Genomic DNA, 10904 nt, shown 5'->3' on the forward strand with positions numbered 1-10904 from the left:
GCCCAAGGCGCCACCAGCCCCAGCTGACCTTTGCAGTCAGAGGAGCGGCTGACCAAATGGCATTAAGAAATTTTGCAAAACTTTCCAAAATAACCTATTCTGGAACGATCTGGGTGGCGTGGGATGCGGTTAGGACAAGTCGAGCCTTCTTCAGAGGAAAGGATGTTGGTGTTCATCTCCAGGGCCAAGTATCAATTTGCTGGGAGTAACATTTCCAACCACAGGCCTTACCTATGCACGAGATGCACTCGTTGCTATGCTTCTATAAGTCCTGCCTTCTCTGTGTACCTAGCAAGTAGGGGTGCGTATCAGTACTCAGGGCTTTGTGATGGCTGGGCTCTGGGAGGACAGGTGTTCTCCACTCTGAACAGTGATTTGGCCATAAAGGGGATCCAGGTGAGATGTGGGAGCCTTGCTGAGCTTACAACACAAAGGAACTTTGGAAAATTTCCATGTCACCATTTCAGAGCTGGAAAAGCAAGACTCCGGGGTCCGCCACACAGCTATGGGTGTCATGCTGATCGACCAGACATTTATTTGGGCACATGGTCTCAGCGTAGGCACAGCAAAGCGACACCAAACCAAGGCGCCCTCTTCCTCCGGGGGATTCTAAATCAGAACATGGGCGCACCCCTGTCATCTCAAGGGAGCGTCCGTGTTTGGAGTAGTAGGGGAGACCCTGAAACTGGGGGATAAAACAATGTATCCACACCCAGATAAGCCAAGGGGGCCCCTCCTACAAGCTTGTGCAGACTTGTAGGTTAGTGCCATTTAAAAACAAAAGATGCCACCACTGACAAAAGCAAAGGATGTAAGATTACACTGGCTTTTCTCAGTTTGGGGAAAATTTTGTGCAGAGAGTAGCTACCAAAAATTGTAAACCTCGTCAGTCTCTATTAAAACTAAAGTAGCTCCTGGCTAATCCCTGCTTATGGGAGGGATTCACTCTCCAGCTCTGGGGCTCCTTCCGAAATGTTGGTGTATTGGGGGATTTGTATTAGCTGAAGACCTATTCTTTCCTCTGAAACCACTTCACACAAACGGTAATCCCCGAGAAACTCGAGCCACCGAGCTTGGCAAAGGGGCTGCTCCCAAAATAGGGTCAAGCGCCCGCTTCCTAGAGATGCTTGCAAGAAACACAAATGCCAGTGCAGTATTTCCTGAACCCTGGTTATGTACGAGACCAGAATCCTCTCTGGGAAGTGTTTAATCCTGCATCAAATACAGAAAGGCAAACCATTGGCTTCAAGGGAGTGCAAGTTCGTTGTAAAGGTAAGCAGGTGCTTCAGAAAGGACCCAAGGAGAAGAGGAGAAGGCCTGGTCACAGCTGTTCCAGGAACAGCCTTGGTCACTTGCCAGTTCACTGCCGTGGTGGAGAGAATTCAACAACCGGAAGAGAATCCTCTTAACGCATTTGGTGCCTGCGTAGATTTCACCGCGTCAAAGAAGATGCTCTGAGGGCCAGTGTCCCGAAAGCCACAGCCCCACCAGATTCACACGGCACTTGGGACCAAGCTGCCTGGGAGGCCGTGGCGCCCGAGCATGCTCCTTGCTCAGAGACCCGGGACCCCAGCTGGGTGGCTGCGGACTCAGGGCCATCCCTCCCCATCTTCCTGTGAGATGCCCAGCACCGACTTGTGGAGGATTCCGCACTCCTGCAGAGACTTGGTGAGGTCAGAGAAGTGTCTCCTGGGCACCTCCATCGTTTCAAGGCTGCGGTGTCGGTAGGTGGCCTTGTTCTTGTGTTCGGCCACGGCGACAACGGTGTATAAGTCATCAGTCGGCCGGAAATGGTGGACAAACCTCCGTCCGGATGGTGATCTGACGGCAAGCAGCAGCCTAGGCTCTTGATCCGACGGTTCCTCCAGGTCTCTGGCCCTGTAGGAGCTTTGTCTCTTGGTCCCCACGATGAATTTCCTCTCCGGGGAACAAGGCTGAGCTCGGGAATCTTCTTCCCTCATCTTCACGGTGCGGGTCTCCGCTTGGTAAAGAGCCTGGGTGCTGCTCAGCTGCAGGGAACCAGCCTTTTTAGCAACTGTTTCCAGGGCCCCCTCCTCCAGCGTCTTCCTGTTGATTGAAGGAAGGACTGGGTATTTATTGAGGGAAGAGGATGCCCCTATGGGCACCTGCTGCAGCAGCTCCGGGAGCTCATCGGGGGCTCCCGGATTCGGAGATTTGGGTGTGCAGGCTCCCGGTTTCTGGCTGCTCGGCGACTCGCAGGGAATGGCTGGAGATGAAGATGGCGTGAGGCTGCAGCATCCCTCCGTACCTGCGGGCTTATGCAGACTTGGCCGAGGACGTCCCTTGGCGGACTTGGGCCTCGTGACGCGCATGTTTAGTGAGTCTGGCCGCCAAATGAAGCTGTCAGCTGCTGTGCTGACAACAGTGCTGCATTCAGGGGGGGCTATGTTCACAGGGGCTTCTGTGGCCATTGCTCCTCAAGACCCCTAAGGAAGCAAAAGAGAGGAGGCTGTGGGTTAAATGTTCTAGACCTGAGCCTGAGGACTTCTGGACCTGAGCCATTCACTTCCCAGGATCCAGAATAAGGACCGGCCACAATGGGGGCAGGAGGGGGTGTGCAGAGGAGCTTCTCTCTGGATTTCTGGCATCTGGAGAAGGGCACCAGCTGCAATTCATTCATTCCTTCATTCCAGGCATTGGAATATATCAGTGAACCAAAGTCCTTGCAAGTTAAATTATTATAGTGAGAAGAGGCTGGTGTTAAATCCACAAGTAAATAGATATTTTCAACGACTACTAACTGCCATGAGGAAAATAAAGTATTGCACCAGCGAGTGACTAATTCTTATTCTTACAGGGGGTTGGGAGGGCTTTAACCTGAGAGACCAGATTGATGAGAAGGAATAAGCCCTGTTGCAATCGAGAGCAGGGCTCAGCTAACTTTTTCTCTAAATGGTTTTGGCTTTGGGAGCCACGTGGTCTCTGATCCAACCACTCACCCCTGCCCCTGTAGCACAAGAACAGCCACAGACAATACGTAAGCAAGGGACTGCGGCTGTGTTCCCTGTGTTCCCAGGCAACTTTATTTACAAGGACAGGGGTGGGCCCCATTTGGCCCACAGGCTGTGGTTTGCCCACCCTTGCTCTAGGGGGAAAGTGTCCCAGGTGAGGGAAGAGCCAGGGTCCAGTCCTGAGGGCGGAATCTGCTGGCTCCCAGGGTGGGGTGCTCCGCCCTACACTGTCCACAGACCTGGAGGCCCAGAAGAGAGCGTTACCCGTGGCTGCCTTTGCTCAGAAGAGAGAAAGTATCCCTGTTCAGTTACCCAGCAGGGAATCCAAGCTCAGCTTCGCTCAAGAGCTGAGAGCTATATATATGTGTTAGCAGACGGTATTTGTTTTTCTCTTTCTGACTTACTTCACTCTGTATGACAGACTCTAGGTCCATCCACCTCACTACAAATAACTCAATTTCACTTCTTTTTATGGCTAATATTCCATTGTATATATGTGCCACATATGGAATCTGAAAAACAGAAAAAAAGGTTATGAAGAACCTAGGGGCAGGACGGGAATAAAGACACAGACCTACTAGAGAATGGACCTGAGGACACGGGGAGGGGGAAGGGTAAGCTGGGATGAAGTGAGAGAGTGGCATGGACATATATACACTACCAAATGTAAAATAGCTAGCTAGTGGGAAGCAGCCGCATAGCACAGGGAGATCAGCTCGGTGCTTTGTGTCCACCTAGAGGGGTGGGATAGGGAGGGTGGGAGGGAGACGCAAGAGGGAGGGGATATGGGGATATATGTATACGTATAGCTGATTCACTTTGTTACACAGCCGAAACTAACACACCATCGTAAAGCAATTATACTCCAATAAAGATGATTAAAAAAAAGAGCTGCGAGCTTGAGCTTCCTGCCACAGGTGGCAGGGGGGCTCCCGCCCCGTATTCACTGGGGAATCACCACCCTCTGCCATGCCCATTTTCCCCGCTCCCCCTCCATACTTCATTTTCCTTTCTACTGGCTTTTCATTCAACCTCGCTAGGTGGCTCTGTGCAAGTCACTTCATGCAACATCCCTCTGTTGCCCTCACTTTGTCATCAGGCTGGGGGAGAGGAGAAGGAGACCCCACTGCTGGTCCACCCACTGGCCAGATCTCACAGGGGGGCACTCGGCTTCTAGACCAGGGTTGGCAATCCCTTTCCATAAATGGCCAGAGAGCAAATATTTTCGGCTTCGTGGGCCACAGTCTGTCACAACTACTCATCTCTGCCCTTGTGGTGTGAACGCCGCCATAGACAGTGTGTAAATGAATGGGTGTGGCTTTGTCCCAAGAGAACTGCCTTTATGGACACTGGCATTTGAATTTCATATCGTTTTCATGCGGCACAAAATCTTCTTCTTTTTATTTTTTCCAACCATTAAAAGTGTAAAAGCTATTGTTAGCTCATGAGCCACACACAGTGGTGTGATCTGGCCTGTGGGCCACGGTTTACCAAACCCTGCCCTAGGCCAACTCCAAAGGGGCCTCCGGCCACATGCTAATTCTGCAGATGTGTGAGCCAGAAAAGCAGAGTAAATGCCCCAGGCCACCAAGTCAGCTGGCGGCAGAGGCTGAAAGAGAACCCAGGTCTGTGACACCCAGTCCTGTTCTCCAGGACCAGACTTGGCCTCTCCCCCAGCACTGGTCACATTCAGTCTCTTCGTTAGCTGCTGACATTTCTTCTTCCCAACCACCTTGTCAACACTTTGAGGGCCCCTGTGTTTGGACCTCCCACACCCTGTATTTGGGGGTGTGCACGAGTGTACGTCCTGAAGCACGGTGGGAGGTGTGTTTCTCTTGCGGGCCTGGAACTGCCAAGTCAGGCCCCCTCCCCCGTCCTCGCCGTCTTCACAGCACCTTCGCTAACACGCTTCTGATCACCTTTTCTTCCCAGTCCCTGGTTACATCCTTCCCAGGACGCTGCAACGTGTTGGGCTCCCTGCCTCCTCTGAATCCTGACCACCACTGCGACTGCGGCTCTCTCCACCTGCAGCCTGACCAGCCCTCTCCCAGCCCTCGAAAGACCTTCTGGTAGCTTCCCAGAGCCTCCCCAGGAAGCAGCACGTTTGGGAGGTGTCGTGAGACCTAGGTTCTATTTCAGGCCCTGCCCAGAGCCAGCTGGATGACCACGGGACAGTCATTCTACCTTTCTCATACACTGCTTTCCTCATCTATAGAATCAGCTATATGACCTTGAAAACATCATTTAACTACCTCTAAACATCAGTCTCTTTATCTGCAACATGAGGACAGTAATACGAGACATCATAGGTAAGGCTGTAAAAACCAGGCTTGGTACACAGTAAAGGCTTCATTTTTCTGCTTTTGGTTTTTGTTTTCTGTTTATTTAGTGCTTTCGATTGTTTTAGGTCCAAAACTCTTACCTGTTGCTTCAGAGCTTTTCCCCAGGGTGTCCGTGGCGGGTCTACTCCCAGTCACCTCTAATCGGCTGGGTGACTCAGGGGACCCGTGCCTGCCCCGCCCACTGCACAGAAATGCCGGAAGGTTGACTCCAATGAGCTACTGCCTCCAAAAATGCATTCTAATATGTCCCTTCTAATCCCATACTTTTATTTATTTAGTTAGTTAGTTAGTTATGTATTGGCCACGCCACATGGCTTGTGGGACCTTAGTTCCCCGACCAGGGATCAAACCTGGGCCCTCGGCAGTGAAACCGTGGAGTCCTAACCACTGGACCGCCAGGGAATTCCCCCTAATCCCACACTTTAATCGTATACTTACCTCCCATTCACTTATTCCAAGCTACCTTCATCACACAATGCTGAGCAATGCAATTCAAGCCCCTTAGCTCTGCACCCTAATATTCCCATCCTGTGCATATTACCATCATTGTCTAATTTTAGGGCGTATCCCCTTCCTCACCACTAAAACCACAACCAAACAAAACACAGTATCCCTGTGTATTCCTGAAGGCCTACTCAGTTCAAAGTCTGCCCTGTCAGAAAGAGAAAAACAAATACCGTATGCTAACACATATATGGAATCTTAAAAAAAAAAATGGTTCTGAAGAAACTAGGGGCAGGACAGGAGTAAGGCGCAGATGTAGAGAATGGACTTGAGGACACGGGGAGGGGGAAGGGTAAGCTGGGACGAAGTGAGAGTGGCATGGACATATATACACTACCAAATGTAAAATAGCTAGCTAGTGGGAAGCAGCCACATAGCACAGGGAGATGAGCTCAGTGCTCTGTGACCACCTAGAGGGGTGGGATAGGGAGGGTGGGAGGGAGATGCAAGAGGGAGGAGATATGGGGATATATGTATACATATAGCTGATTCACTTTGTTATAAAGCAGAAACTAACACACCATTGTAAAGCAATTATACTCCAATAAAGATGTTAAAAAAAGAAGAAAAAGAAGTCTGCCCTGTCTTTCTTGACTGCAAGGCCTCTGTGTTTGCTCCCTTCTGCTCACAGGCCGTGTCTTTCCACACTCCCATTTTCCCACTTCTAGTCTTTCACACTCAATCTGGCTGCTGGGAGTTCGGGAGCCTTCTCCTTGGCATCAAACAAGCCTGCCCAGCTCCTTGTTAATTTAATCTATTTTCTGATCAACTGTGAAGAATGTGTGTGTGGGGGGGTTCCCTTTAATTTTAGTCAAAGTCTTTCACTTGTAATTAAGCAGCTCTGCACTTAACTCAGGGTGGCATGGGGAGGTCATAACTGCCCAACTGTTCTGCCAAAGAGAAGCTTAACTGGGAGACCAGCTCCCCCTCTCTGCCCACCCTTCCCCGTCGAAGAAGGGCTGTTAATTTGCCACAGCTTCTACCCAGTTATCACAGACTTGGCTTCTAATTCCCACACACGCCTCGGGAAGGCTTAACTGTCAGTAAGTTTGGTAACTTAGAAACCTCTTCCTTAACAACTTTGCTGAGGAAAGTCATGTGTTCTCACAGGCTCCCTGCTGGATTATTTTTAACAGTAAAACTTGAGTGTGTGCATGCACTTTCCATACCTTTTGGTACTATATAATTATCCATGTTCAGGGGGTGTCATATCCAAGACACCCTGGTCATAAGATAACATGACTGCGAGCTATCTCGGAGAAAAACCTCAATTATGACTAATCCCTATAAGCCCACTCATGGTTATTTAGAGATTAACACCTCCTTCAGGTAAAACCGTTCCCTCAAACCTGCTTTCATAACCCGCTGCCTCCTGCCGAGAGCAGGAACCATCTGTTACATGGAGGGAACATCAACTCTCCCCAGCTTCTGCCACATGGAGAGGGGAGGTGGGGGAAACAGGTGTTTGGGGACCTGGGCCAACGGTGTCTTTATATTCACACCTTGGGTCTCAAACTCTGCCTTCCCGCCTCAGTCCAGGGAGGCTTCTGCTGCATCCATCATCAACCCTGCTCAGTTCATCTCACCACCTCTAGGCCTGGCAGACTCTCAACCACAAAGTGATTTGACAAGATCTAGGCGTAGGCTTCCATTAAGCTGCCTGTTGAATAGACAAGTGGCCTGTTTACTTAAACATAATAGCTGCACCCCAGAGGCCTGCTAGGAGTCAGGAAACAAACATTGATAACGGTTCCCAAGGAACTGACAAAAGGGCAGGTGCCCATTCCTTAAGATTACTCACCAAATCAACTGGAAAGAAGAAGAATTGGATAGGAGAAGCTAACGCCATCTTCCGGCTTTCCAAAGGCTCCCACCTCCCACCACGGGGTCAGACCACCCTATTTCACTCACAACCCAAACCTAAGCCTACAATAAATGCAATAAAATATAACTACCCACATATCATCTGCTGGTATATACCAAGGGTGCATACATTTGAATTGGTCTTTTAAAAATGTTTGTCAGTTAATACAATCCTCTGCCAATCCCCACTCCTCCTTGCGAGGCTTTGAGGATGAAAACGCTCAGGAGAACAAACAGGAGATAGTAGTTGGCCTGAGAATGAGAAAACTTTGGTACCATTCCCAGTTCTACCCAGGACTAAAGATTAGAATACACTGTCCTACGCAGAGTGCCATGTTTAAAAGGGGGAGTGGAGAAATTGGACCACAAGCCACCAAGTGATCAAAGGTCTGGAAAAGGAACTGGGCATGATTCCAGCAGCAGTGGGGAGGGGGGATTAGAGGTAGGTGGAGAAGAGCTCAGTTCTTTTCAAGTACTGTTAGTTCTAGAAGGAGGCAAGATTAGGCGGCAGGATGGATGTGGGGGAGGGGCAAGAAAGAGCCTCTAGAAAGTGCGAGTTGACCTGGGTGAAACAGCGGGGGTCTGGGGGGAGGCTCAGATCTGGTTCCGATCTCTCCGTGTGACAGGACATCCCCTTGCCCCTCGGAGTCTGTGTTCGGTCTGTACTGGCCAGCCAGGAGGGCATGGCCCAGCGGTTTCCTAGGGCCCTCGGCTTCCGAAAAGCCCAGGAGCTGTCCCATTCCGGCAACGGTGAGCTCTGGCCGGGCTGGCTCTGCCCCTGGGGAGCAGCCGCTTCCCTCCTGGCCCCTGACCTGTCTCCCGGGCTTCACCCCTGGGGCCGAGTCTGGGGAGGTCCGCCCGGGCGACGGGCCCCGGGGGGCTCGGGGCTGGCCTCTCCCGGCCCCTCCCACGCCCCCAGGAGGCCGAGGACAAACCCGCGGGCCGGCGGCCGGCCGCGCTCACCTAGCGGCGCCGCTCCATCCGCCGCCGTCGCCGGGCACTGTCCCGCGGGTAAACAGCCTGGGTCTCCCGGGCAACCGCGCCGGTGGGCGGCCATGTGCTTCCGGTCTGGCCGGAACCGGCCCGGCCTGGGGGGAGGGGGAGGGGCGGGTAGGGTTGGGGCGGGGGGAGGGGCGGGGTAGGGTTGGGGCGGGGGGAGGGGAGGGGCGGAGGAGGGGAGGGGCGGGGGCGGGGGCGGGGCGGGGGCGGGGCGGCGGGGAGGGGCGGGGGTAGGGTTGGGGCTGGGCTCGGCCCCGGGAGGAGACGGGGTGGGGACTCAGGCCCGGCCTCTGCTGCCTCCTCTTTTCCTCACCTAGCCTCCCTGCCTCGCTGCACATCTCCTGGGGGAGAGGGCGTCCAGGGGCAGGAGAGACCTGGCCAGGAGGCTGGGGGTGGCAGGCCCGCCTGCCTCAAACCCCTTTCGTGACCTTGGCTCAGGCCCTGACCCTCTCAGTGTCCCTGATTGGCAGATGCAGCTGCTGAGATGACTGATTCTTGTGAATCCTAGAATCTGAGCAGCTGCTTTTAGGGTGTCTGTTTGAGCCCGCCCGTTCGACACCCGTTCCTTGACCTCCTCATTTCCCTATCAGCCTAGCACACCCGGGCCACATCCGAAATCTTGCTGTAGCTGCATCTGCACCTGCTTTGACCCTCCTGACCATGACTTCTTCCGCAACTCCAGCCACTTCTACCACGCTTGTCATTCAACATCTTCCAGAGGCCCGTCCATTGCCTTTCTGCTTTCTCCGTATCAGCCTGTGTCTTCCCTACCCTGTTGAGTTCAAACTCCATTACCTCACTATTCCCTTGCAAGAAGCCGTGCCCTTGTCTTGCTGTCTTTCCGTCACTCCCACCTGAGGAAACCCCAACCAGTCCACCTACACCAAGGTCCTGAAGAAATCTTGACCAGCCACAGGCATTGATGTCATGGAAACATGGGGTCTCCAACCTCCTTTGAATGCTCAGTCCTACACAGAAATCTTCCCACTTTCCCCAGCCCAGTTTTGACTCCTTTCAGTGGCTATTTCAGACTTTGTCCTCTCTCCCAAAATCTCTCACCTCTCCTCGTTCCTCTTCCTGCTCAGAAGATATCCTTACTTCCCTCCTCAGAGAGAAGATAGAAGCCATCATATGGAAACTTTCAGCTTTCTGCCCTCAGACCTACAAACTTGCCTACTTTCATCTCCTTGCTTTCCTTCCTCCCTCCTGTTCCGATGGGAGGGAACCCATCCTCTGATTCTGTCCGAGATTCACCGCTGATCCAGGGCTGCCCTGAAGCCTGTCCCCGGCCACAGGGTCACACCTGTACACACCCTCATCGTACTTCAGGCCCTTGCTCCTGCTGTCCCCTCTGCCTACAAGATTCTTCTCCACGCTCCCCAACTTCTCATCCTCTTTCTTTGCCTAATGGCCACTTACCCTTCAGATCCCAACTTAATAGATGAACGCTTTCTTCCAAGATGGAATTAAGATAGCTTCAGAAGGAGTCCTAACTGGACACTTGTCTGCCAGGCCCTGTTCTAGACTCTTGGAATTTGCAGAGGAATAACTAGTGACTATATTATTAGAAGATAATGTTAGGAGACATTCAAGAACCATATCATCAGATGAAAAAATTCAGATTCACTACCCAGCATAATGGCAAAATGTTTGCTACCTTGTCTATCCCAGATGCATGGATACAGGACTGTGACAGAGCGCAGCTCTAACCCTCCTGCAAGATATTCACAATTGGCTGAGAAGACAAGTCGCACAGTCATAAGGAGTTACCAATCAGATTCCTTTCAGTACAATCGGAGCCAAGGGTGGAAGAGCAGCACAGGCTGGACATGATTATGTGCCACGTGATTGGCACGGACAGGAAGTTCTCTGGGGGCCTGGGAAAGAGGGGATCGTTTCAGCGGTGGTGTTTCTTCCCATCTCAGAAAAGAAGCACCTGATCTGTGGGAGCTGCTGGCGAGTCCCTGGGTTGGGCAGGCCTCCTGCAAGGGTCACCCCCTCACCCACCCTGCACATCTAGGCAGGCATCTAAGGACCCAAGAAAGTGCAGGAGCTAGAGGTTTTAGGAGCTGAAGGTTTTAAAGCTCTGTGCTGGAGGCTTATTTCTTGTAAATGATTCTGTCAGAAATATCTAAGCAAGACTCTTCAGCCCTTCAACGCCCACCCAAAAAAGATTAAAGCGGATTCTTCATCAGCTATTTTAATATCACCTAAGAATTATGCA

The 10904-nt window shown here is 52.0% G+C and overlaps 1 protein-coding gene across 1 annotated transcript; it reads right to left on the bottom strand.

Moving 5' to 3' along the window:
* Positions 1-1128: 1128 nt before the first annotated feature.
* UBXN10 (UBX domain protein 10) lies at positions 1129-8753 on the bottom strand. The gene is made up of 2 exons (XM_060142782.1): positions 8645-8753; positions 1129-2447 (listed from the first exon to the last, which is right to left on the bottom strand). Exon 2 carries the CDS (start codon positions 2430-2432, stop codon positions 1590-1592), a length of 843 nt encoding a protein of 280 aa, XP_059998765.1. The 5' UTR covers positions 2433-2447; positions 8645-8753; the 3' UTR covers positions 1129-1589.
* Positions 8754-10904: the final 2151 nt, after the last annotated feature.

The sequence above is a fragment of the Lagenorhynchus albirostris genome, chromosome 2, assembly GCF_949774975.1.
Source record: "Lagenorhynchus albirostris chromosome 2, mLagAlb1.1, whole genome shotgun sequence".
Taxonomy (NCBI): Eukaryota; Metazoa; Chordata; class Mammalia; order Artiodactyla; family Delphinidae; genus Lagenorhynchus; species Lagenorhynchus albirostris.

Coding starts and splice junctions, on each gene's coding strand:
- UBXN10 (XM_060142782.1), bottom strand. CDS start 2,432: ATGGCCACAGAAGCCCCTGTGAACATAGCCCCCCCTGAATGCAGCACT.